The 25560-nt window shown below is 46.1% G+C and overlaps 2 protein-coding genes and 1 long non-coding RNA gene across 11 annotated transcripts in view; 2 read left to right on the top strand and 1 right to left on the bottom strand.

The window, feature by feature from the left end:
- Positions 1 to 7474, top strand: part of Tcf7l1 (transcription factor 7 like 1) — a 164790-nt gene extending 157316 nt beyond the window's left edge. For 2 of the 4 annotated variants that reach the window (XM_087657429.1, XM_087657427.1), the window contains 7 exons: positions 939 to 1044; positions 1212 to 1295; positions 1968 to 2111; positions 2753 to 2912; positions 3004 to 3111; positions 3925 to 4000; positions 6069 to 7474. In XM_087657429.1, the coding sequence (XP_087513555.1) occupies positions 939 to 1044; positions 1212 to 1295; positions 1968 to 2111; positions 2753 to 2912; positions 3004 to 3111; positions 3925 to 4000; positions 6069 to 6502 (1112 nt within the window). In that variant the 3' untranslated portion in view covers positions 6503 to 7474. 4 annotated transcript variants of the gene reach the window in all.
- On the bottom strand, positions 562 to 17681 carry LOC102549526 (uncharacterized). Of its 5 annotated transcripts, none has more exons than XR_015686688.1 (4): positions 16799 to 16878; positions 14995 to 15153; positions 1589 to 1832; positions 562 to 871 (listed from the first exon to the last, which is right to left on the bottom strand). It is a non-coding gene; the product is annotated as an uncharacterized LOC102549526 (long non-coding RNA). The 5 variants fall into 5 exon arrangements; XR_015686687.1 differs by lacking the exon at positions 16799 to 16878 and adding an exon at positions 15491 to 15558; XR_015686690.1 differs by lacking the exons at positions 14995 to 15153; positions 16799 to 16878 and adding an exon at positions 17206 to 17681.
- Positions 17075 to 24836, top strand: Tgoln2 (trans-golgi network protein 2). 2 transcript variants are annotated; one of them, XM_087655814.1, is made up of 4 exons: positions 17075 to 17148; positions 17388 to 18325; positions 19376 to 19459; positions 21171 to 24836. In XM_087655814.1, exons 1-4 carry the CDS (start codon positions 17103 to 17105, stop codon positions 21261 to 21263), a joined length of 1161 nt encoding a protein of 386 aa, XP_087511940.1. In that variant the 5' UTR covers positions 17075 to 17102; the 3' UTR covers positions 21264 to 24836.
- The last annotated feature ends 724 nt before the right edge of the window (positions 24837 to 25560 follow it).

The raw sequence follows: 25560 nt of genomic DNA, 5'->3' as shown, positions 1-25560 counted from the left end.
GGGTTCAAATCTTACCATAGCTCTAGAAAGGTTCATTGTCTTGCCAGTTGGCTCTCGAGAGTTTTGTTTGTTTTGCTGTTATTGTTTGGTCTGGTGGGGTGTTTGTTTGTTTGATTGATTGATTGATTGATTGATTGATTGATTGATTGATTCGTTGGTTGAATTTTAGCCATGCCTCCTGCCTCTCCACACTAAAAGGCCATTCATTGTAAGGATCAAAAGTAATGAAACAAGTTAAGTATAGAGCCTAGAAACATTGTAAATTCAGAGCGCTGTGTGGTCACCAGTGGGCCTCTGTAATCAGAATGTGTGCCCAGTACACCACACATTTCAAAGACAGCCTCTGGACAGGCTTTAAAATGGCTTTAAAGCAGTCGGGGCAGTGTTGGCTCTATGTGTGGTTGTCGATAATTAACTGCCCACCCCACCTGTCTGTGCCTGGAAGCCAAAGTCTTCATGACACTCCTGCGTCTCTCTAACACTGAGGATTTTCAGGGCCTTGTTTAGAGAACAGTGATTATTTCGGGGTGGGGGTAGTAAGCACAGAGTGAGAACCCAGAGTTTATTGGCAAAGTAAGTTTATTGTCCCGGGAATGAAGCTGGTTTCCTAGAACATTAGATAAATGAGGACTTAGGATAATTGTTGCCCTCTGTTGAGTATTCCTCGGACCTTGTATGAATCTGTCCAGTCAACAAAAGAAAGTTGTAGAGATGGCTTCTGGGTGACTAGAGAGAAGGTATCTGGGTCCTCCCTCCATTGGGTGCCCTTGAGTTGACCACCCAGAGCTGCTAGAAAGTGAAAGGGGCAGAAATGATGCTAGACAGGGACTTTCCTTGGTGTAGACAATCTCAGCATGCAGGGAGGCCGCTCCTGTTGAATGTTACGTAGGTTATAAAGGTTGAGTGAGGGAAGCATTTGACATATCTCTCTTTGGAAGCAGGTATCCCCCGGCCCCCTCACCCATCTGAGCTGTCACCGTATTACCCACTGTCTCCAGGAGCTGTTGGACAAATCCCCCATCCCCTCGGCTGGCTCGTCCCACAGTAAGGAAACCCGGACCTTTCTTACCCCCATTCCTTCCTGCACTGAGCTCTGCCTCGGACAGCTTCCTCCCAGCTCCTCTGTCTCCCTGCCTCTGTTTCTCATCATTCTCTCCAGCCCCCTCAGACTTGGCTGACCAGCTCATCTTCCTCCCTCCTCACCCTCACAGGCAAGGACAGCCCATGTACTCACTCCCTCCTGGTGGTTTCCGGCACCCTTACCCTGCCCTTGCCATGAATGCTTCAATGTCCAGGTGAGTCCTACGGCTGGGGCTGCCAACATGATGTGACGGTCATGGGATAAGAGTGACTGCCACTTCTGGCCATAAGCCAGCCTGTCACCTATAGGTTAGTGAGCAGGCATGGGGTTCCTTGATCTTTACTTCTCTTTGATGAGGGACTACCTCTTACCTCATACTCCTTACACCACAACCCCATGGAATGGGGGCTCCAGGACCCACCACACACACACACACACACACACACGCACACACAGCTAAAACCTCAGAACCCTAGCCTGCTACCCTCCTTCCACATCCATACGTACCGGGCTCTGTGGAACAGAGTCATTTTGAACATGACACACTGAAGCCAGAGAGTAGGAGGAAATGTGTATCTTCCGTGGTAATGCCAGGAAAGGAAACAGTGTTCAGGGATCTCACCGGGGCGGCTCTACCTGGAAACCAGCCATGGCAGGCAACCTACAGTCCTGCAGTAGCCCGTGCGTGCCTTGGCCTTCACAGCTTCTGTGTTTTCCATTCTGTCTGCATCCAGCACCAGGCTTGGGTACCCTGCGTGAGTTAGGGGAAGAGAGAGTGCCATTGAGCATCCCCCAGAACTGACCGCCTAATTCTGCAGGTGACAACCATCTCGGTGGCTCGAAGCCCTCACCTCTCTGGTCTCATTTGTTTCTACTTGTTACGCAGCCTGGTCTCAAGTCGGTTCTCCCCACACATGGTGGCTCCTGCCCATCCTGGTCTGCCCACCTCAGGAATCCCCCACCCTGCCATCGTCTCCCCCATTGTGAAGCAGGAGCCAGCGCCCCCCAGCCTGAGCCCTGCAGTGAGTGCGTAAGTAAGATCTGTCTGGCTGGAGGGGTGTAAGCGGCTGGCCACTCTGCTCAGCGTGTACCATTTGCTTTTCTCTCCTGCTGTCAGCTTGCAGTCCGAGTGGCTTCTCCCGTGGAGCCTGCTGTTCACTTTGATTTTCTAGGGTCCTTCCTTTAAGACCTAATGCATCTGTCCTCGAAGTCAGGTTCTTGTGGCTGTGAAGAACTATGAAAGCCTTTGGCTTCCCTCCCTACCCTGTCGTCCCAATAAAATGTAAGGCCAGGATGGGAGAAAGCAATTTTCTCAAGGACTTGTGACAGCTGGTGCCAGAGCAGAGACCCTGGCATTATCCTCTCTGCTGGAAAGACAGCGAAAGAGCCCACACCACCAGCACCATGGCTGAGGGGGATTTTTTTCTCAGCCCAGAGGGCCATGCTCTGCCTTCCTTCTCTTCTCTCCTCACTCTCTTCCCTTCCCTTTCCATCCCCTCCTGCCCTCCTCCCGCCCACTCTCTGCCCAGATCCTGAAAGCAGTCACACATGGCCACCCAAACAAGCCTCTCCTCTCAGAGGCATTAGTCAGCTGCCTCAGTGGAGGCAAGCATGAGGGAAGCTGGGTGATGACGATACTTAACCTATAACGATAGCCATGTGCCTCCCCAGGAAATCCCCCGTTACCGTGAAAAAGGAAGAGGAGAAGAAGCCTCACGTGAAAAAGCCTCTCAATGCCTTCATGTTGTATATGAAGGAGATGAGGGCAAAGGTGGTGGCCGAGTGTACCCTGAAGGAAAGTGCAGCCATTAACCAAATCCTGGGAAGAAAGGTAATGTCTGCTCCTGTTAACTCGTCCTGGCAGCAGGCCTGTGTCCCTCCTACCCTGACTGCTCTGTGTGTCCTTACCCTCTCTCCCTTAGTGGCACAACCTGTCAAGAGAAGAACAGGCCAAATACTATGAACTTGCCCGGAAAGAACGGCAGCTTCACGCGCAGCTCTACCCAACCTGGTCAGCCCGGGACAACTATGTGAGTGTTCGCGCTGTGCATGCGGGAACACAGACCTTGTTTCCTAGAAATAAGGAAGCCAAGTTTGAATTTTTAGGGGCTGTATCTAGAAACTCTAGGATACTTGTTGTATTTTTGTACATATGCTTTTAGTCTCTCTTTCTCTTTCTTTTTCTTTTTTTAAATCTGGTGAGAGAGTTCATAGTAACTGCATCAGATTTTCAGAGGGACCTGGGACTGCTCAGAAAAGATCAACGACCTGGCCAGGGTGACAGCTCAGGTGAAATACCTGCTTGGCAAGAGGTCAAGTGCTGATCTTCAACACCTACATGCAAAACTGGGGCATGGTGTGTGTACCTAGCCTATCAGCCCTGAACAGGAGAACAATTCGTGGGGTTACTAGCCAGCCAGCCAGCCTGTTTGGCAAGTTCCAGGCCAGTGAAGAGACCATGTCTCTAAAAAAGGTGGACGGTGCCTGAGGAATGACATCCAGGGTTGTCCTCTGGTCCCCATGAGCATTGTATGTACTTGCATGCTTGTGTGTGTACACACATATACATACATACATGTGCACATTCTAGGGAGCAAACATGTAAGAGACAGACCATCTCGAAGGCCATCAGGACCAAGACGCTTGGTTGCCCCTACCAGAGGGACTTTATGAGGAACAAGGGCAGGGTCACTTTTCCTCCTTTCCCAGACTGGTTCTCCAGCACCTCACCAGGAGCCATCAGGAGAAAGGCTGCCATCTGTGTTCTGAGGTGGTCCGGGGTCCTCTCACCAAGCCAGTGTTATTCTGTCCCTATTCATCAGCCCTGTGGCCATGTTTTTCAGGGTAAGAAGAAGAAGAGGAAGAGGGAAAAGCAGCTGTCACAGACACAGTCTCAGCAGCAAATCCAGGAGGCAGAGGGTGAGTCCTTGGGCTGGGCCCTCGCTCCCTCGCTCCCTCGCTCCCTCGCCTATGCTCTTGCTTATGTTACCTGAGTCTCTGAAGACTCAGGGCTCTTGAGCGACCCTCAGTGGGATGGCAACGCTTCCTTTCAGAGAAGACTGAGTGCGAGGTGGAGAACACTGCCCCTCAGCCTGGGTTTGGCCCCAGCACCCTCTTATAAAGCTTGAAGGGTTTGGTGTTTCCTAGTTCTCTCTATAAGATAGCAAGTTTGGGTTTTTTTTGTTTGTTTGTTTTGTTTTGTTTTTTTTAAATAGCAAGTATTTTAAAGGGTGTGGGGAACAGTCTTCAAAGCTCAGATATATCTCAGTGCAGCTGAGTTGTCCCTTCAGAGTTATGTCCTAAAGTCGATGCATAAGGTAAAAGCTGGAATTATCTCTGAAGTCCCCTCCCAACGGCCTCATGCGAGAGATAGACATGTCACCCAATTAGTCACTTTCTCGTTGCCTTGACAAAATACCTGACAAAAGGTGACCTAAGGAAGCATTTGTTTTGTCTCGAAGCTTGGGGGACACCGTCCATTATGGTGGGAAGGCATGACAGTTGATCACGGTGTGTTCCTGGCCAGCAGACAGAGAGATGAATGTTGGTCCTTACTCCTTTCTCTCCTTCCCATTTAGTCTAGGGCCTCCGTTACATCCAGGCTGCATCCCCCTTGCTCTTAAAACTTTATGAAAGCATTTTACGGACACACTCGGGTGTGTTTCCATGGTGACGATGATACAGGTTGACCATCACCCCACTTCTCAGTGAAGTCGCTGGAGTGAGGTTTTCTTTGGTAGGCATCGGGAGAGCATTAGAGTCCATAAACTGAGCAGAGATTCAGCTCAGCTGTTAAGGGGTTTAAGGAAGAGATGATGAAGGTGATGGGGCTTCGGACTTTGCTCTGGGATCCGATTCTGAGTGGGTCTTGGTCAGTTTGGGCATTTGGTCTTTGAACTGTTCTTCTCTGGGCACTGGGTGTTCTTAAGTGTAGTTTCCTAATCCCTGAGTCTTTGACGAGACTGGAGATAGAGCTCAGTTGGTGGGATGCTTGCCTAAGCATGTATGAAGCCTTGAGCCTGATACCCAGCATCACATAAAACAGGGGTGGTACTGTGTGAGGCCTGACTGTGTCTCAAACATAAAATAAATCAAGACCTATCCATAACACAGTGGGTAGAGTTGGTGCAAGTGTAAGGACTTTCATTCAGATGCCCGGCATCCATGTAAAAGCCACAATGGCAACCTGTCATCTTGTCTGCTGAGAACAACAGGCGTTAAATCCAGCAAGAGTCTGTCTCAAAACATAAGGGCAGGGTGGGTGTGGAAAATTGGGTCAGCAGTGAAAAGCACTTGCTCATGCTCATCCATAACTCCAGTTACAGGGTATCTACTGCCCTCTGCTTACCATCGGGCATGTGCCTAGTACACAGACACACATGCAGGCAAGATACCCATACACATAAAACATTCTTTTAAGTAAGGGGTAAAGCAATAGAAAACACTCAGACTTAACCTCTGCCCTACACACACACACACACACACACACACCACACACACACACACCCCACCACCACCACCACCACCATTTAATTTTTTCCAAGTATTTGTTTTTAATCTAACATTTCCAATGTTCAGTCAAACCTGAATATCCTTTGGGTTGGTTTCAAGGCCCCACCGTGATACTCCACTTCTCAAATAGCTGATCCCCAGGTGCTCAAAGCCCTTGAGTGAGTGGCCTTATATTTGCATGAAGTTTATGTATACCTTCCATTTACCCTGTACCAACTGTAGATGCCACATAACCCCCTCCCCCACAATGAGTGTTGTGGAAATAGCCGTTAGGTTTTGTTTGCTTAGCGAAAAATAGCATAGAAAACAAATGCACGTTTTTAGTACAGACAAGGGATTTTCCCTTCTCAATGGCTCTGGACTGAACCCACAGATGGAGCCACACATCCACGAGGCTGTGTTCCTGTGTCTAAGTCGCTGCTGTTCCTTTGCCCCTTCCACTGCCAATCGTCTTTCCTTGTGTTTGTACCATTAGGTGCTCTGGTCTCTAAGAGCAAGAAGCCATGCATTCAGTACCTGCCCCCTGAGAAGCCTTGTGATAGCCCTGCGTCTTCCCATGGCAGCACGTTGGACTCCCCTGCGACTCCCTCCGCAGCCCTGGCGTCACCAGCTGCCCCTGCGGCTACTCACTCCGAGCAAGCCCAGCCCCTGTCACTCACCACCAAACCGGAGACCCGGGCCCAGCTGGCTCTCCACTCAGCTGCCTTCCTGTCAGCTAAGGCCACAGCCAGCAACTCCAGCCAGATGGGCAGCCAGCCCCCACTCCTATCCAGGCCCTTGCCCTTGGGCTCTATGCCCACCGCTCTGCTGACCTCTCCCCCTTCTTTCCCAGCCACGCTCCATGCCCACCAGACCCTCCCCGTGCTACAGGCCCAGCCTCTTTCCTTGGTCACCAAGTCTGCCCACTAAGCTGCCCCCGTTCTACGCAGGCTGTCTCGGGACTCCAAGTAGTAGTGATTCAGAAGAGAGGAAGGGGGAAACACACAAAGCAAACATTATTGGTCAATATTTGACCACTCTGGACTGTTCTATAAAGTAACTGGTAACAGCAGTGCTTTACCAGTGTAGATGTAACCAGTAGCTGATCTTCAGGCATTTTTTTTTTTAAAAAGGAGAAAACAAAAACAAAACAAAACCTGTCCCTCCCTCCCAAAAGAATCTTCACAGGAAAGCACTGAAAAGCAGTGTGTTGCTCTCTCCCCTTGTGCTGTGGTAGGTATACCTGGGCAGGAGATACCTCTCTACCTCTTCTCTTCCTGACTCTCTGCCCTCCTTTTCGTTGCTGCCAGCCCCCACCTGCCCTAGCTTCCCCACCGTATCTGCAATGTGACCTGGCCTGGAGTTCTAGCCTTGGTACCCTTTCCTCCAGGTCATTCCTGTTCCCTCACCCAAGTATTTGTCATGTGTTCAACACCAGTTCATGCCCCTTTGTCCTCTGCCCAGTGTAAGGCCGTGGCCGTGTGATTATCCTCTCCCACCAGCATCCCCCCTCCCTCTTCAGGTCCCAATGGCCTGGCCTCCAGCTTGGGGTGGGGAAAGAGGTCCTTCTGATACGATCCCCCCCAACCCTGCATTTAAAGGGACTCAAGGTGCCTACCACTGCCTTCAAGAAGTCTGTGTTCCTCTCCCCTGCCCAGTCAAGTTTTCTTTCCCACCTCGACGTCTCAGAGTGGCAGGCAGGCCCCAGGCCCACTGTCTGGCTCCTGTCACCTCCGACTATGCTAGTACAATCTGCAGAAGTTCCAAGACCCTCTGCTCTCCCCCCCACCACCACCTCACAAGCTTTTTCTGTGTGTATTTCATTTTGTTTTTATGGTTTTTGGAACATTTTAAACTCCCAGTTTATTTTCACAAAAGAAAATAAAATTACAGTTGCAAGACCGTTTCTGGGTGTTTCTTTAGACCTGTTGACCAGCCACTCACTGCCTTCCTGCCAAGCCCTGTGTTAACTCTTTGCAGGTCACTTATCAGAGAGTCATAGAAAGCTTACCAACTGCACAGGAAAACCCAAGCAGCTTCTAATCCTCCCCTGTTGTTTTATTTCACTTTGTGTGGATGAGCATTTTGCCCACGTGTATGTATGTGTACCAAACCATGGGTGTGCCTGGTGCCCTCTGAGGTCAGAAGAAGGCTTTGAATCGCTTGGAACTGAAGTTATGGAGGAATAGAAACTGCCCTGTGGGTGTTAGGAGCCCAAGTTAGGTCCTTTGCAGAAACAAATGCTCTTAACCATGGAGTCCTCTCCCTAGCCCCCAACTTCCAATCTTAAAGGTGCTTATCCCAGTTGATGTTAATCACTGAAGGCCCAAAGTGAATCTTATAATTTTGCAATTGATTTAGAGAGATTTCGTACCTGGAAGTATTCTGCTTATGATTCTGACCCCTTTTTATTAGAACCGCAAAGGAGCATGGTTTCCAGGCTCCTGCTGGTGTTGCTCGTGGCTTTTGTGAGGCAGAATGTAGTAATTTAGACTTACATTTTACCCATTCAAAATAATGGGCAGGGCTGGGGTATATCTCAATGACCTGGCTGTAAGAGGCCTTGAGTTTGATCCCAACACTGCCAATTTAAAGTGATATGTTACTGATTATTGTTGCTGTGTATGTAGTAGGGGAATGTAAACTGTTATGGTGGTCGGCGGACTTGTCAGAGCCAATTCTGCCTTCCAGGGATGAAGCTCCGTCAGTCCCCAGGCCTGTGTGACAAGTGCCTTCACCCGCTGAGCAGTCCTGTTTTGTTTTCCTTGGATTTTTGAGACAGGGTTTCTCTGTATAGCCCTGGCTGTGCTGATATTTGGGTGTGTAGACCACTTTGGTCTCAGACTCACAGAGATCTCCCTTTCTCTGCTTCCCAAGTGCTGGGACTAAAGGTGTGCACCACCAGGCCATATTTTTTTTTTAACAGTAGGGAAATGCATTTAACATCAGGTGACATTTTAAGGCTGGAGATATAGCCCAATTGCTAGCACACTTGGCTGGCACGCACAACACCCAAGGTTCAGTCCCTGCCGCTACACAAAACCAGGTGTGTGGTGCAGATACCCCAGCACTCGGAAGGATCCCAAGTTTATTGCCTTCCTTGGCTACATACTGGGTTATAGGACATCTTAGGCTGACTAAGATCCTGCTTCTTAAAACAAAACAAACAACATTTTAGCATTTTTAAGTAGCATTTGGTATATTTACAACAGTGCAATCAGGACCACTATCTTTATACAGCCAGGCCACAAACACGGTTCAGTACTTAAGAGCCCTTTCTGTACAGTCCTAGGGACCAGAGTTTGGATCCCAGTACCCACATTAAGAAAACCACTGACCTTCACACACCTATCACCCCGGCTCCAAGAGAGGCAGACAGGATCACTGTGCCTTCCTGGCTTTTCAGCCTGGCTTAGACACTGCTTCGAAGAGTTAAGCAGAGAGTGATTGTGGAGGACACTTGGCACAGACAGTCAGTCATACACATAGACACACACAAAGAGAGAGAGGGAGGGAGGGACGGAGGAAGATAGATCTTTTTATTTGTTTGACAGACTCTGGCTATGTAGACCAGGCTGGCCTTGAGCTCCCAGATATGCCTGCCTCTGCCTCTCCAATGCTAGATCTAAAGGTGTGTTATAAAAATAGCAAGAAGTCTGCGTGTGTGTGTGTGGGGGGGGGGTGTTTCTTAATTGTTACCATTTGTGCTCTGTACGACGACTATGGCCCATCAGGTTCCAACGCTCTCGAATGGTTTCTATTGCCTAGCCTTCAATTTGTTTGCTTTTGCCTCATAAGGAAGTGGTTAACAGGAGATGGTCACAATGGCAGTTACAGGACAAGGTGTGAGGAACCAGGACAGGTGGAGAATGGAAACTGTCAAGAGTGACTAAGCGGGGACTCAGAGGAGCAGCCGAGTAGTTGGCATACAGCTCAGTGCAGTGCTTGTCTTGCATACCCAAAGTGCTAGGCTCAATCCCGAGCACTGCAGAAACTGGACACGGTGCCCATGTCTATGATCTAGGCCCTGGGAGGTACAGGCAGGAGGATCAGAAGTTCAAAGTCATCCTCAGCTACCTGTGGAGTTAGAGGCAGCCTGGGGTACATGAGATACTGTTTCAAAAAACAAAATATCAGCAAGGCATGATGGTGCAAGCCTTTAATCTCAGCATTGTGGAGGCAGAGGCAAGAAGAACTCGGAGTTCTAGATCAGCAAGTTATAGGTTAGCCAGGGTTACCCAGTGAGACCAAATTTAGAAATAAAAAGTTGCTGAGGCAACAACTACAACCATGCATTACTCGTGCATATATTATGATAGTGCTGGGAATGGAACCCTGTGTCTTGTACGCAGTAAGCAAACATTCTACCACTAAGATACCCCCCTTCCCTGTCTACTCTGTAAGTATAAACCACCTATGCTTGTTCCTTCATTTAATATCAAACATCTGTGGCAACCATACTACAGGGGCCTGGGACATCTGGCTTTCATGAATGATGTTACTATGTACATTCGTATACAAGTAAATGTTGGAGGGTTTTTTTTTTTAATTCTTTGGGGATACATAACTAGATTGCTATGTCACATAAGTAGCTATTCTGATTGCTTAAGGAAGCCATGAACTTTCTCCTAGCAGCTGTGCCATGTTACATTCCTACTTGAGGGCACTGGTGTAGGGCTGACCTTCATTCACATTGCATTAAGGTGTGTCTCCATATATTCCATTGTTTATTGCTGAGGGCAGTGAGCTAAACGCCAACAGATTCTGGTGTTGTAATCACTATAACCCATTACCAGCCTCCTGCTTTGTAAATTCTAAAAAAATAAGAATAAAAGCAGGGGGTTGGGGATTTAGCTCAGTGGTAGAATGCTTGCCTAGCAAGCACAAGGCCCTGAGTTCAGTCCTCAGCTCCAGGAAAAAAAAAAAAAAGGAATAAAAGCAGGGTTACACTGTCCTCTACCCCTCGACTGTTTAAGAGTTGTATCAGATGCAGCTCACTGCTGATTGGTTGTTATAAAGGGCTGACAGCCCTGCTGAATGGACCTATGGGGTGAAGAGAGAAAAGGGAGTCAGGGAAGGGGAAAAAAAGGGGGTCTTTTCACTAGAAGACTTAGGAAGAGAGGTATGCAATGTGCCTGGGCCTGAAAGCAGACTGGATAGGTGGCCAGCTTAACTCAGACGAGCTAGCTGAGAGTCTTCACAGCAAAGGAAACTGAAATTTCTGAAATATTAAAAGATCTCATATCATTATTCCTGCTTGTCAGGTCACCAGGCTCACCCTTCATAATCTTATCAAGATTTATTTCCTAATTTTTCTTAAATAGTATTTCACTGATTTTGATTTATATTTCCCCTAATACTAATGATATATACTATCTTTTTGTGTACTTGTGGGGTAGCTACCCTGCTGTTGTTCAAAGACTATCCTTCCCCAAGTGAGCTCTCCTGAACCCTCATCAAACCGAGTTAATAACAAATGACCGAGTGTGTTTTTAAACTCTCAGTTCTGTTCTGTTCATCTCCATGCCCTTATTGTCCTGCTAACTGAAGGACTGTAGTAGTTGGAAAGTTGAGGCTGGGGAGATAACTTAGCAGCTGAGAATACTTACTGGGTTTCCACTTTTAGTTCTAACTCATAATTTAACACTTAAAGCACTTAAGTAATAGCCCACATTCGTGTAAACTACTGGTGCAGGAATTAATACTAAAGAATAACAGTAAGGGGGCTGGAGAGATGGCTCAGTGGTTAAGAGCACTGACTGCTCTTCCCGAGGTCCTGAGTTCAAATCCCAGCAACCACATGGTGGCTCACAGCCATCTGTAATGAGATCTGATGCCCTCTTCTGGTGTGTCTGGAGACAGCTACAGTGTACTCATATAATAAATAAATAAAATATTAAAAAAAATTTAAAAAAAAAGAATAACAGTAAGGGTTCAGGTATGCTGACTCATGTAATCCCAGAATTCAGGAGGCTTAGGAAGGACGATCATGAGGCCAGAATGAGCAGTCTATTGAGAATCAGTGTCAACAAACAGACAAACAGCAGACAGACAGGGCCTGAAGAGATGGTTGAGCAGGTAAGCACTTATTGCTTTGCTAGAAACCCAACATGGATGCAGTTGTCAGCATCCATGTGGAAGCTCACAACAGTCTGTTACTCCAGTCCCAGGGGATCTGACGCCTCCAGAGCAACAGACATGCACACAGTACACAGACATACATGCAGGCAAAACACCCACACATATAACAGTTAGTGGATAACGCAAGATGGAGACGGCTCAGGGGGGTGCGTGCTTTACAAGCAGGAAGACTGGGTTTCACCCCTCAGAACCCATGTTAAAAAGCAGGGAATATTTGAATTCCCGCTGCTGGAGAGGAGTTGATAGGTGGATGCTGGTGTCTGAGAAATGACATACATGGTTGTCCTCTGGCATGCATACACACACACACACACATACACACACACACACACACACACACGTAAGCATTCGTTTGTACACAAGCAGGAACAAAAGAACTCTTTTTTTTTTTCCCTATCAATTTGACAGATTAAGAATTCTCAGAGCAGGGGTTGGGGATTTAGCTCAGTGATAGAGTGCTTGCCTAGGAAGCGCAAGGCCCTGGGTTCGGTTCCCAGCTCCAAAAAAAAGAACCAAAAAAAAAAAAAAAAAAAAGAATTCTCAGAGCAGAGGGAAATGGAGGGAAAAAAGAAACTACTAAGACAATTTGTGCTTGAAGAATCCCATAATGCTACCTAATTCTTTGTATGCTAATACAAATGTGGAAAAGAAAATAGTACTTGATGCTAGCATTCACCATAGTCCCTGCTACTCAGGGAGCGGAGGCTGGAGTACCCGTTGGGTCCAGAGTTTGAGAGAAGTGTGAGCAGCATGGTGAGATGAGAGGAACGTCAGGGAAGGAAGAGAACGGGAGAAAAAAGGAAAGAAAAGCTCCCTGTTATCAGGAGTTTGATAAAAATAACATGGCCCCGAGCAGATTGCTCAATCTCTTTTGAGTATCTGTGTCATCTCAGAAGCATGTGATATAACCGCTGCCTAATAATAAAGTCGCTAGCAGTGAGAAGTGAGAAGAATCTGGATGCCCAGGATTCAGAAAACTGTCACAATTACGACAGACATGCACGTTACTTCTTTACTGAAATGATCGCCAGTCATATTTTAACCAGTGCTCCTACATTTGTGCTGCACACTCACATTTCCATCCGGGCATCCCTCCTCTTGGCTATCACAATCGCCCTAAGTAAAGATAAACCAAAGTAATTAACAAGTGGCCAGAAGCAAACTCATGTCCTATCTGCCAGTCCATCCCCCTGGCCCTCCACCTCAGTGAGAAAGCACCCCCTGCCTCCCTCCCCATCTTTCCTGTCCAATCTATCTTGGAAGCACGTTAGTCCCCTCTCCACTCTGAGCACTTTCTGTCATTCTCCCTGGACCTGTCCACTTCTTGAGATATTGCAACAATCTCCTAAATGATTAACACCCGGGTCCTTTCCCTACTACTCAAGTCAGTTCTTTCTGAAACAACCAGAGTAATGCCCAAACACCCTCCAATCTGATTAAACCTCTTCAATGGTTTCTTTTATTGTTTATAGATAAAATACAAACACCCGGGGTTCTGGGTGATCAGAACTTCTCTCCTCCCCTGCCTGGTAATGTGGACACCAGGTCAGGTTTAATTATTTGCCACTGCCCTCTCCGCCCACCCACACCCACACTATGCCAATATCCTTAAATGTTAGTCAAACATTTGTCTTAAAACAAGCAGACAGAATTTTCTTTTAAAAGCAGATTCATTTACCAGTTCACTTCCTCTAGCCAAGGCAAAGTCAACATTCTAAAGGAGGCTTTTTATTTTATTTTATTTTAAGCTCTGGAGACTGAACTAAGTACCTCTCAGATATCAGGCAAGCAGCACTCTACCCCCCACCCCCAGCTATAGTCCAGTTCCTGAAATAATCTGATAGACTTCTCACATCTCTTGTGATTTTTACTCTCTCCTCAGCAATGTAAGAGGAGAGGAAGAAGGGGTGGGGAGAGGCCGTGAAGACCACAGTATGGAGATTTTTATTCAAGTGACAGGAAAAGCACTTCTTTCTGAAACTATGTGTGCCATGTACTATTTCTTGAAACTTGAAAGCTTTCGGTCACAGGACTGCGTATTACACTCAGGGGTCTCGCAGAGCGTCACCCTCCCTGTGGCTGTAGTCCTCTCTGGCTCGCTCCAAGCAGCTGACATACATTTTCTATCACATGAGACTTTCTGTTCTGGGTCACTCCCGCGTCACTTAGTTCTTGGTGTGGCTTTGTTCCACCTTCTCCTGCCATTCTCCCTCTCCCCCAAGAAGCCTGCTCTTTAGGCTCACACCCAGCTGCATGTGCTGGCCACTCGCTCAGCCAGAAACCCTAACCCTTCTCTCCTCCCACTTTTCTCCCAGGGATCTCTACAATCCTCGGTTCCTCGGCTCATCACTCAACTGATACACACTTTTCATATTTTTCTTGGCAATTCTTGGGATACAATTCTATTAGTTGTTTGCCTTAATGTCATTGAAAGCCACCTGACAAAAATAAATAAATAAAGGTTGGAGTTGGCTTACAGTTCCAGGGAATACATAGTACATCGTGGTAAGGAAATCATGGCAGCAAGAGCAGGAGGGAGCTGCTCACACTGACTCCATCATCAGGAAGCAGAGAGGCATGAATGTCCTATATATATTTTTTTTTTTTGGTTCTTTTTTTCGGAGCTGGGGACCGAACCCAGGGCCTTGCGCTTCCTAGGTAAGCGCTCTACCACTGAGCTAAATCCCCAGCCCGAATGTCCTATATTTGCTCAGCTTGCTTCCCAGTTTATTCTGTCCAGGACCCGAGCCCATGAAACACTACTGTCCCCCTACAGAGTGGGCCTTCCCACCTGAATTAACCGAACCCAGATAATGCCTTAGAGGCACATCCAGGGACTTCTCTCCATTATGACTTTACATCTCATCAAAGGGAGGATCAAAGTTAACTATGACAAATCAAAAAGCAAACATGGACAAATGTCTATCTGATATTTCTCCACCTCACCAGATTGCAGCTTTATCAGATTAAAGTCTTCTTTATTCAGGTATGTTTGAGACTAAGTCTGACTTTGTTCTTCAGACTGACCTCCAAATTCTGGTTGCTCAAAAGATCCTTTGCCTCTGAAGGCAGAGAGATTGCTCATAGGTCAAGAGCCCTGCCTGCTCTTCTCACCCAGGTGCAGTTTCCAGAAGCTGGCTCAGAACCATCTCTAACTCCAGCTCTCGTGGCCTCTCTGGCTTCCTTTGGCCCCAGACAGGCACATAATATAGATGCATAAACGGAGGTAAAACATCCACACACATAAAGTAACAACACTTCTTATTCAAAAGATCCTCTACCTTAAACCTCCAGAGTACTGAGGACCATGGAACCTGGCACAGTGGTACACAACTGTAATCTCAGCATTTCCAAGGCAGAGGCAGGAAGACTGACGCCAAGTCAAAGTCTGCTGTCCCTTGGAGTGAGTTCCGGGCCTGTTATTGCTGCAGAATGAGAGCCTATCTCAAAAATGACAAAAAAAAAAAAAAAAAAAAAAGAATGTAGTTGTTGGAACTGTTTATTAAACAACTGTTTATGAAAATGTTCACGAATGACTTTAAGCAAATTGTTTAAACTATCCAGCACTGCCACAGATGAAGACACAAGGAACGAATGCAAATAGCAATCCGCAGAAGAGCAGACAGCAAGACTTTTTTTTTTTTTTTTTTTTTTTTGGTTCTTTTTTTTCAGAGCTGGGGACCGAACCCAGGGCCTTGCGCTTCCTAGGTAAGCGCTCTACCACTGAGCTAAATCCCCAGCCCGACTTTTTTAAAAGTATATGTATGTTTTACTTACATGCATGTCTGTACACCACATGTGTACAATGACTGTGGGGTCAAAAGAGGATGTCAGATCTCCTGAAACTGGAATCATAGACTGTCATTAGGTATCTTGTGAGTTTAGGGACTGGAACTTGGGTCCTCTTGGAGGAGTAGTCAGTGTTCTTAACCACTGAACCATCTCTCTAGACCCTAAAGATGTCTTTTATGGTTGTTGTTCAATACAGGGTGTCTCTGTGTAACCCTGGCTGTCCTGGAACTCACTCTGTAGATCAGGCTGACCTCAAATTCAGACATCTGCCTGCCTCTGCCTCCTGAGTGCTGGGATTAATGGTGTGTCCCACCATCACCTGGCTCTCTTTAAAAAAAAAAAAAAAGGTATAGTTATTTTAAAATTCTGCTTTTAAATGTGTTGCTTGAGCCAGGTGTGGTGGTGCATGTCTTTAATCCCAGCACTCAGTGGGCAGAGACAGGTGGATCTCCGGGAGTGCAAGGATAGCATGGAATACAGGGTGAGTTCTAGGACAGCAGAGGTGTTAAACATAAGAACCCTGTCCCAAAAAGAACACACACACACACACACACACACACACACACACACACACACACACACACTGTTGTGTTGAGCGAGGCAGAGTGCTTGTCTAGTGTGCACAGAGTCACAATTTTGATCTCAAGTACTACATAAATTGGAGATACAAGCCAGTAATCCAGTAGGAAGATCAGAAATTCAAGGTCTTCTTGTTTGGGCAACAAAGCACCTCATGTCCTGAACTGGAGAGATGGCTCAGGACTTGCTGCTCTCCCACAGGAGCAGAGTTCAGTTTCCAACACCACATAGATTGTTCGAAACGCCTGAAGCTCTACGGGATCCGATGTCCTCATCTAGCTCCAAAAGCACCTGCACACAGGTGGCGGGCACACGTACACAAATAAAAATCAATCTTTGATATCTGATTTCTTAAATAAATAAATAGCTCAATAGGGGCGTGGCGAGGCGCCTATAATCCCAAACACTCAGGAGGCAGGGGCTGCCCACATAACAATATATAGTTTCAAACACATAGAAATTCAGGGGAGAGAAAAAAAAAAAAAACGTTGGTAAATACAGAGGGCCCTGGGTACCGCCAAGAAAAGGGATTGGGATCAGGATGAAATGTATTTGTTTCTAGATGGGAAAGAGCTGAACAGAGTACATTTTTGTGTTAAGTGAGAAAAGCACTACCAGCAACGGTGAGGTTAGAAACATGAACAGAGGATGCGACAAAGAGGCTCCCGGCCCCGACCCCACATCATAAGCAGCGAGAGGCGACGCAGCACCTGCCTGTCGGACAGTTTCTGAAGTACGAGGCCAAGGGAACAAGAAAGAGACTGCCGAGCTCCCCAGACTGCTGAAATAGAGAGGGGAGCTGGGGGGCAGGCCGGGGCGGGGCGGGGGGGGGAGCTGGACTTGATTTCCGGCACACTATCGGAATATACAGTCACTGACTGGCGACACCCAGTAACCCCACCCCCAAGGCGGGGTTGCGCCGGAAGAGAAACAGTCCGCCGGAAAGGGGGGGGGGCACGCTCTGGAAATACCTTGCGCCCCTCTCACGTCAGTAGAGGGCGGAAGCGCAGACTACAGGATGCAGTTCCTGGTTGCGTTGCTCCTGCTGAGTGTCGCGGTGGCGAGTAAGGATACCCCCCCAAGCCCTTATCATTCTCTCCCTTAGGCTCCCCATTCTTCACCTTGGTGGGTCGCCACGGGAGCTGTCGTCTTTCTCGCCTGACCCGACCCTCCTCTAGCAATCTCCACTGCTCTTCCATTCGGCCATCACCGCTAGGGTCTTAGAAGTCAAGCCCTTCTTTTCTCCCGGCCTTTTTTTTTTTTTTTTTTTTTTAACGTGGACTTACTGCTTTTTCTGTTTCAGGAGCTCTGCCATCCGCTTCTAAGCCAAACAACACATCAAGTGAAAATAATCCTCCGATTCAACCTTCCACGCCCCTGCCTCCTGGGGTTGATATTTCTCAACAGGTAAAGACTAACAGACCGACTGATCAGAGGCTGGAGTCGGATAAAGAAGGCCAGGACAAGACGGTGGCTAGGACTTCGGCATCAGTTTCCAGTGGGGTGGAATCTGCGACCAATCTCAATTTGGATGATTCCAAAAAGCACCCCGAAACAGCAGATGCCAAATTGAAGGAAACTTTGCAGCAGCTTTTGCCTGTGGACCCCAAACAGGAAAAGTCAGGTCAGAAGTTTACAAAAGATTCAGGCAGCCCCACAGGAGGTGATTCCGACAATACCACAGGAGGTGATTCTAACAAGACCACAGGAGTTGATTCTGACAAGACATCAGGAGGTGATTCTAACAAGCCCACAGGAAGTGATAATGACAAGCCCACAGGAGGTGATTCTAACAAGCCCACCTCCAAAGTCCCCTCCAATACAGAGACTCCAAAAATTGACAAAGTCCAGCTAACTGAAAAAGGACAGAAACCAACACTTATTTCCAAAACTGAATCTGGGGAAAAACTGGCAGGGGACTCTGACTTCTCTTTAAAGCCAGAGAAAGGAGATAAGTCTTCAGAGCCTACTGAAGATGTGGAAACCAAGGAGATTGAAGAGGGTGATACAGAGCCCGAAGAAGGTTCGCCACTTGAAGAAGAGAATGAAAAGGTGTTGGGCCCTTCCTCCAGTGAGAACCAAGAGGGGACACTTACAGATTCTATGAAGGATGAGAAGGATGACCATTATAAGGACAATTCTGGAAACACCAGTGCAGAAAGCAGCCACTTCTTTGCTTATCTGGTGACCGCTGCTGTTCTTGTTGCTGTCCTCTATATTGCTTACCACAACAAACGAAAGGTAAGAGGGGACTGGAATGTCCAGAACCCTGAGTTCTTTGTACATGGGCAGCTATCTGTCACTCATCTGCCTGTGAGCTCAGAGGATTTTAAGATCATCTTCGGTTTTTCCTTAGACCTTGCTAGGACTCTGGGTTTTGTTTTGTAAATCATGTGACCCGTTTCCTCAGAGTTCTGCTGTAAAGTGCCAAGTTGGACGTGAATCTTGACCTGACCTAATTGTGATTCCCCTCCTGTAACTTGGAACTCAGATTATTCACAGCCTCTGTGAACCCAAGTTCTTGACAGGTAGATTTCTTCCCCTTTTCCATGCTTGAGATAGTTTACCATTTCTAGCTTTTATTCCAACTGTCTTCCATCTGGAGGCAGGAAGAATATTTTCAGTTACATAGTCTCTAACACCAGTAGTATAAAGCCCAAGAATGACTCTTCTGCTACCAAGAGTCAGAAGCAAGCCTAGAGATTGCATAAATGCACCCAACTTTGGGGTTAAAGTGCCACCCATGAAACAACCTTACAAACAACTCTAATGACAAAATTATTGTATTTCTTAATGAGCCATGAGATTTAGAAGACAGTTTCAGTAGCTTGACTTATTGAAGAATTCAGTTGGTGATAGCCATTGGGCATATGGCTCTAAAGAATGAAGAGTCTACATTCTTCGTTGTACATTTAAACGTTCATGATGAAAGCAGTAAATTAGAGAAAAGTTGAAACTGTGGGAGCAAAGCATGTGTTTGTAGCTAGGAAACCGTCATTATTTTTCCCCCTTAAACACCTGACCTAGAACTCTCTGGCAAGAGAACTGGCAGACCTCTAACTCCCATAATTAAATCATACAGATTTCCACAGGCTTCAGCCTCCATCTCTTGGGCCCTATTAAGCAGTATAAAGGATTTTGTTGTAACCAAGCCCCCTTTAAAATCTTGGGTGTGTGTGTGTAATTTAAATAGTCCTCTTTGTGGATCTAGGTAACTGCTTCTGATTTCAGGAAGTGAAGTCCCTCATTACAGAGTCAAATGTTAATCTGTTTTCTTTGTCCTTCCCTCAGATTATTGCTTTTGCCCTGGAAGGAAAAAGATCCAAAGTCACTCGGAGGCCAAAGGCCAGTGACTACCAACGTTTGAACCTAAAGGTAAGGAAGGAGAAACCCGATGTAGGAGGGATATGCAGCCTCCAGTGGGCCAGTTCTGGGGTTGCCGCAGCCATTGCTCCTAGCCCTTGGAGACTGCAAGTAGGACCGTCCGCACACTGCATGTGTATCTATCTACAAAGGTAGAGATAGAGAGGGCTTTCAGTCCTTTCACATTTGACAGATAAACAGATCTACCTGGAAGTGTGATTTTGTTTGTTTGTTTTCTTTCTGAGTTTCCACTCAGAGGAAATACTAGCACCTGATAGTAACTCTGTATACTTTTAAACACTTTCTTCACTATTTCAGCTCTTGACAGACAAATACTGTGATAAACACTGAACAATGTGATCAAAGCCAAATCTGATTTACTGAGTATGGGAGAGAACCTATCCATCCTCATTTTGTGGGGATTCCCACTGGCTGCCAGACCACACTTTGGGCAACAAAGCCCTGGATCACAACTCCCCCACAGCAGACGAGCACATAGGCTGCAAGCAAGCCCGCTGCAGGCTGGTCCTCCTGATGTGGCTAGTGTGCCTCAGCAGCCTTCGGGACAGCAGGCTTTCCCATCCGACAGTAAGGGAGAGGGTCTGAAGAAGGTGCTCCCCACAGGTGACTGTAGTCATCATAGGTGCCTCAGGCCCCCTGCTCTGTTCTGTTCAGCAACAGTGACAAAAGACAGTTGATGACTGAGATGGGAATGGTTCCCAGATGACCTACAGGAAACAGTTCACAGCAGTACAGAATAGCCCACCCAGCTCAGGACGTGTGTCACGCTAGGCCAACCTCACAGTCAGCTCTAGCGCTACAACTTTCCTTGATAAATGATTTTGATTTCTTTTCCCTCCTTAGTTTTGTTTTAATGGGAAGAAAGCAATACACGTGAAAAAATTTCAGAATAATATAGGAGAGTATAAAGTAGAAGCCAGTAGTTCAATCTGCCCACCATCAAATGTAGTGTACCATATGTGTGCCTGGTGCCAGTAGAAGCCGAAAGAGATAGTTGGATCCCCAGAACTGACGCTAAGGACAGTTGTGAACCACTGTGTAGGTGCTGGGAGACAAACGCTACTCCTTTTCAAGAGCAGCATGTGTTCTTAAGTGCTTACCGTCTCTCCAGCTTACTTTTTTTTTTTTTAAAGTCACCTAGGTTGTTCATAGGAGCATGGGCCTCATAGCAGTGGCTACCCTGCTGAAGAAAATACCTCTTACACGCCTATCAACAATTACTTAATTTTGAGACAATCTCTCACTGTAGCTTAAGACTCGTGATATAATCTTTGCTGGCCTAAAAGTCATCATCTTTCTGCCTCAGCCTGAGTACTGAAATTATAGGTATAAGCCACCATATTAGCTAAATGTATGACTCTCAGGTATATATTTTCTTTTTTTTTAAAGATTTATTTATTATATATGTATATACTGTAGCTATCTTCAGACACAGCAGAAGAGGGCATCAGATCTCATTACAGATGCTTATGAGTCACCATGTGGTTGCTGGGATTTGAACTCAGGACCTCTGGAAGAGCAGTCAGTGCTCTTAACCACTGTGCCATCTCTCCAGCCCCCATATTTTATTTCTAATTTACTTTAAAACTTACTAAAGTGACTTATGCACTTTAACTTTTATTATTTATTATTAGCTGTTTCATAATGATGGATGAGTTTGTCTGACTAACATATTTCCCTGAAAAAGCTGAGTATTAACCAGCAAATGTGTTGTTCTCATTTCAGCTTTGATTTTGATTTTGTCTGCAAGAACCTTGTCCTCCCTGCTGATTTGTTTCCGAATCAAGAGAAATGAAAAGACTGACCTGTGGGGTTTGGTGGCAAGTCTGGGCTGGCAGAGATGGGATTGCTTCAGGTTTTGCACCTGCACTTTGATGACATTGTCCTCTGGTGGTGTTTTATTTACTTTTGTGTTCCCTTTATGTGATGTGTCCATCTTCCTTCCATTCTTGGAGTACAAGCAGAGGGAGTGTGTGGAAACATGGCTGTGACCAAAGGAAGACCCCACCTTCCTTAGGCAGGCCACACTATGGACCACCCTCCCATAACCCCTTTATCTTTGCAACTCTAGGAGCAAACTACAGAGGTGCTTTCTAGACAAGATGTAGAAGATGATTCTGTGGGATGCTGATGGGCAGAGACAGGGTTGAAATCTTCTCCACAGAGGCCTCAGCTGCAGACCAGACTAGCAAGTTAAAGAGTGTCAAGGTCCAGTCCGTCTGACAGTCTGTATATCTCTCTGAAATTTGCACTCGAGTTGTGCTAGCACAAAAGGGACTCACTGCTTCTGAAAGTAAAATCACTGTGCCATGGGATTTTTTTTTTTAAATATGGTGATGATTATTGAACTGAACCAGTGTGTTCTTGCATACAGTCACCCCAATAGGAACTTCCTGGAAAGAAGCAGGTTTATGCCTTGTGGAAGAAAACACATAGGGCTTTGGTATACAGGAAAGAGTTTCTCACAGTCAGTTTTGCTTTCATGGTCTGCAGTAGGTAAGATAGACATTTAGAAACTCCGTGCGTTCTCCACATTCCTCCACACTGTTTAAGATGCCAGGGAATGAGTAATATCTTTCCTATCCTGTCATAGCTACTCATGAAATTGTAAGAAACCAAGTAGGTTCCCTGAGATAACCAAAGATGTCTTGGATTATGCTGTGTCTAAAGTTTTATTCCAGTCTATATGGTTACACCTAAAGAGAGAAAACTCTTAACTAATCTCAGGGATATAAAAGGAAGAAAAATCTGAGTCCTGTGCAGTTGGAGAAGTTGAAGAAGACCTGGTCTTGGAGCTCTTTCTCCATGCTGACTGTAGCATGTGCCTGAAGTTTGTATGCTTGGCAGGTGGCATTCTAGAAATGAGGTCATTGCTACTGTCTTCCCGACTGTGCATAAGTCTGCTGTTACTTTTTCCTAGCTGAGAAGCCGTTTTCAGTCTCCCTCAGCTTTCCGTAACTCTTCTTCAGTTCCCCACCTCTTCCATTCTCTCTTCCTCTTTAGCCCTGTTTGTACACCTCTGATGAAAACCTTTCCTTCTAGCCTATGTGCATGCCATCCCTACCCCGTTCCAGTTGGTGTTGCTTCTATTCCCTTCCCTCTCTCCCTGACATTTGCAGGTTTGCCTTGGTCTGTTTTCCTCCTGTTTCTCAAGGTTACTCAGTTAACAGATCACCAAATAAAACAGCCCATTTTCACAGCTTATAACACTTGGTAATGATGGATGCTGGGGTCTGTGCATGTTGACATTCTAGGTGTCTCTTGCAAACTGTCCTTTGCCTTATCTTATGGCGTTGGGGGAGGGTGCCCAGGTCTCTCTTGCTTTGACTGTCGCATCCATTCTTTATCCTTTCTGTGACTCTCACATTTTCTTTGGTCTCCTTCCCAAGAACCCAGTTCTGCTATATGCTAAATAACTCAGCCACATTGTCTGGTTGTCATTCAACCAGAGTTTCCCTCTTGTACCTATTAAGTTCCTCTATCCTTCGGGTTTTTTAATTATCTGAAAACTCTACACTATAAACTAATTACAGTGGTCATCACAGAAGTCCTATTTGTTTTTTCTTTTTTTAAGAAATTATATATCTAGGTATATTCTCCATTAATTTTCAGGAACCAGGTGAATTGACCTTACCAGTTTTGGAAACCTTGATTATTCCAGAACACTCCCTGGTCTGAAGCTCCTGTCTGATGCTATATTCTAGACTACAGGGTCCCTCATGTCTTCATGGTCTGGCACTCCATCTCTGCCTCTGCCCTCCTCGTCTCCTTTGTATTCCAGCTTCTCCAGGTTGCTCTGCGGTGAGCATTCCCTTTCCTTCACCTTAGCAGGTCCTTTGGTTCCGGATGTGCAGTGTTCCTTCTTAGAGTCAACACACTTGCTTGGCTTCCATTCCTCACTGTCACTGTCTCTTACTGTCACTCTCATCTTGGAACTTCAGTGTGACATAGTTCTGATGTTCTATGATCTCCCCCAAGAAAACCAAGCTCTGAGACACAGCCATTGGCATCGTTTATCAGCCAGGGACCTTAGGGGTCAAATTTCTTGTTGGAGGTGTAGCTGAACTGGGGCTCGCATAGCTCTTCCTGGCTACTGCTTGCTATGACCTTATACTTGTTGACTTTTTTGCTTTTGAAGAGCAGGAAGGAAGGTTGATTTTTAGTAACAAAGTGAGTGGACAGACACATGAAGGATTGCCAGAGGCTACAGAGCCTCGCCCTCTTGGGCTGCTGACTGATGTTTCTTGTGTGACAGAGTACAGTTGAATTTGTTTTCACTTGGAAAGTTGCATTGAAGGAGATGGCTCCCACCAAAGAAAAGTTATTTTTAGGATTTTTTTGTTTTGTGTTAGTTTTTTGAAGGTAGAATACTTACTTGAAGCATATCTCCTAGAGTGTGTGTGGATGATTATGGTCCAGCTGAGGTGTCTATACCAAGGACGGGGCTGGCATGTGAGAAGTACATGAAGCCTTAACTAGGACTCCTGTAGACTTTTCTGAGCTTGCTCTCCTGCTCAGTGTCTGGCTAAAGGCAATTTCCTAAGAGGAGCCTGCCTGAGGCACAACTGTTAACCGTTTGCTCTCTATGGATTATAGACACCAGGTCTGGACAACAGCTAAGAAACGTGCTAACGTATTTTCCCCTAGAAACAGCTCTGTGCCCTTCAGAATTCCCCATACTGATGCTCTTTCTTTTTCTTCGGGGAGTGGTGTGCTTTGCACATATCCTGAGCCATTCGAAGGCAGAGAAGGGTGTGCCAGGCCCTGTGCCCTGTGAGACAGTTTGGTATTGCCTTAAGAAAGCTGTAAAGAGTCAGCACTCAGGAGGCAGAGGCAGAAGGATCTCTGTGAGTATGAGGCCAGCTTAGTCTAGAATTCAGGTAGCCAGAGTTACATAGTGATAGCTTGTCTCAAAAACAAAGACAAAGGAAAGCTGTAAGGAGATGTTGAAATTAACTCCATCATGATGGCTCAGTTCCTTTAGTTCCCTGCTCAGATGTGACTAAGTAGTTTATCTTGAAACTGTAGTGTGGACCTCAGTTTGCACAGCAGAGCAAACTACCCATGAAGCTGGCCTCCTCCCACTCTTAGGAATTTAATTTAGACTACCATGTTAAGGAAATGAGTAAATGTTGAAATTATTTTCTTTGTCTTGTTTACCCAGTTAGATCACCACTGTTAGCCATGTTTTGTGTTTTCACCTTTTTTGTAACTTAACTGTAATGGCTTAATTTTATTTTTTTAAAGCTTACTGTGGTATAATAAGTATTTTTCAGTATATTTTATCAAGCTTCTGTAAATGGCATCACAGTGTAGTTTCATGTCATTGAACAAAAATCAATAAATTTCAGATATCAAAGCATTGAAATATTACATGTATTAATACTATATTTAAATAGACTGAAATTGGTACCTGTTTAACATAAGTGAGAGGTTTTTTTTGTTTTGTTTTGTTTTCCAGAGCTGGGAGCGAACCCAGGGCCTTGCGCTTGCTAGGCAAGCGCTCTACCACTGAGCTAAATCCCCAACCCCAAATGAGAGGTTTTTAACTTTTATCCACCTTCCCATTTATTCATATAGGTTGAGCATCCCTATCCTGAAATCAAAGCAAGCTTTTTTAAATTATAGCATGAACTCATGTGACAGGTCAGAATGTTCAGTTTTTCAAAATATTACATAAGATGTTGTACCTGCTCTATACATAAGAAACAAATGAATCTGTGGCTTAGTTCTGGGTCCCACTCCCCATATTATCTCGTGTGTATGCAAATACTACAGAGTCTGGAAAACTCTGACCCCAAGCATCTTAGAAAACTACTCAGGTTTTGGTTTGTTTGGTTTGTTTGTTTGTTTGTTTGTTTGTTTTTTGAGACAGGGTTTCTCGGTATAACAGAGCCCTGGCTGCCCTAGACTTGCTTCACAGACCAGGCTGGCTTGAAATTCAGAGCCCTGTCTGCCTCTGCCTTCTGAGTGCTGGGATTAAAGGCTTGTGCCACCACTGCCCAGCCTAATACTCAGTTTTAATATGTGCCAGCAACTACAAATGCCATCTCTAGGCTCTGTGCACCTTAGGCGTCCTCTGTGGGGCCCAC

This window comes from Rattus norvegicus, chromosome 4, assembly GCF_021556685.1.
Source record: "Rattus norvegicus strain SHRSP/BbbUtx chromosome 4, alternate assembly SHRSP_T2T, whole genome shotgun sequence".
Taxonomy (NCBI): Eukaryota; Metazoa; Chordata; class Mammalia; order Rodentia; family Muridae; genus Rattus; species Rattus norvegicus.
The sequence above is the reverse complement of the archived record's forward strand: the minus strand, read 5'-3'. Positions and strand labels throughout refer to the sequence as shown.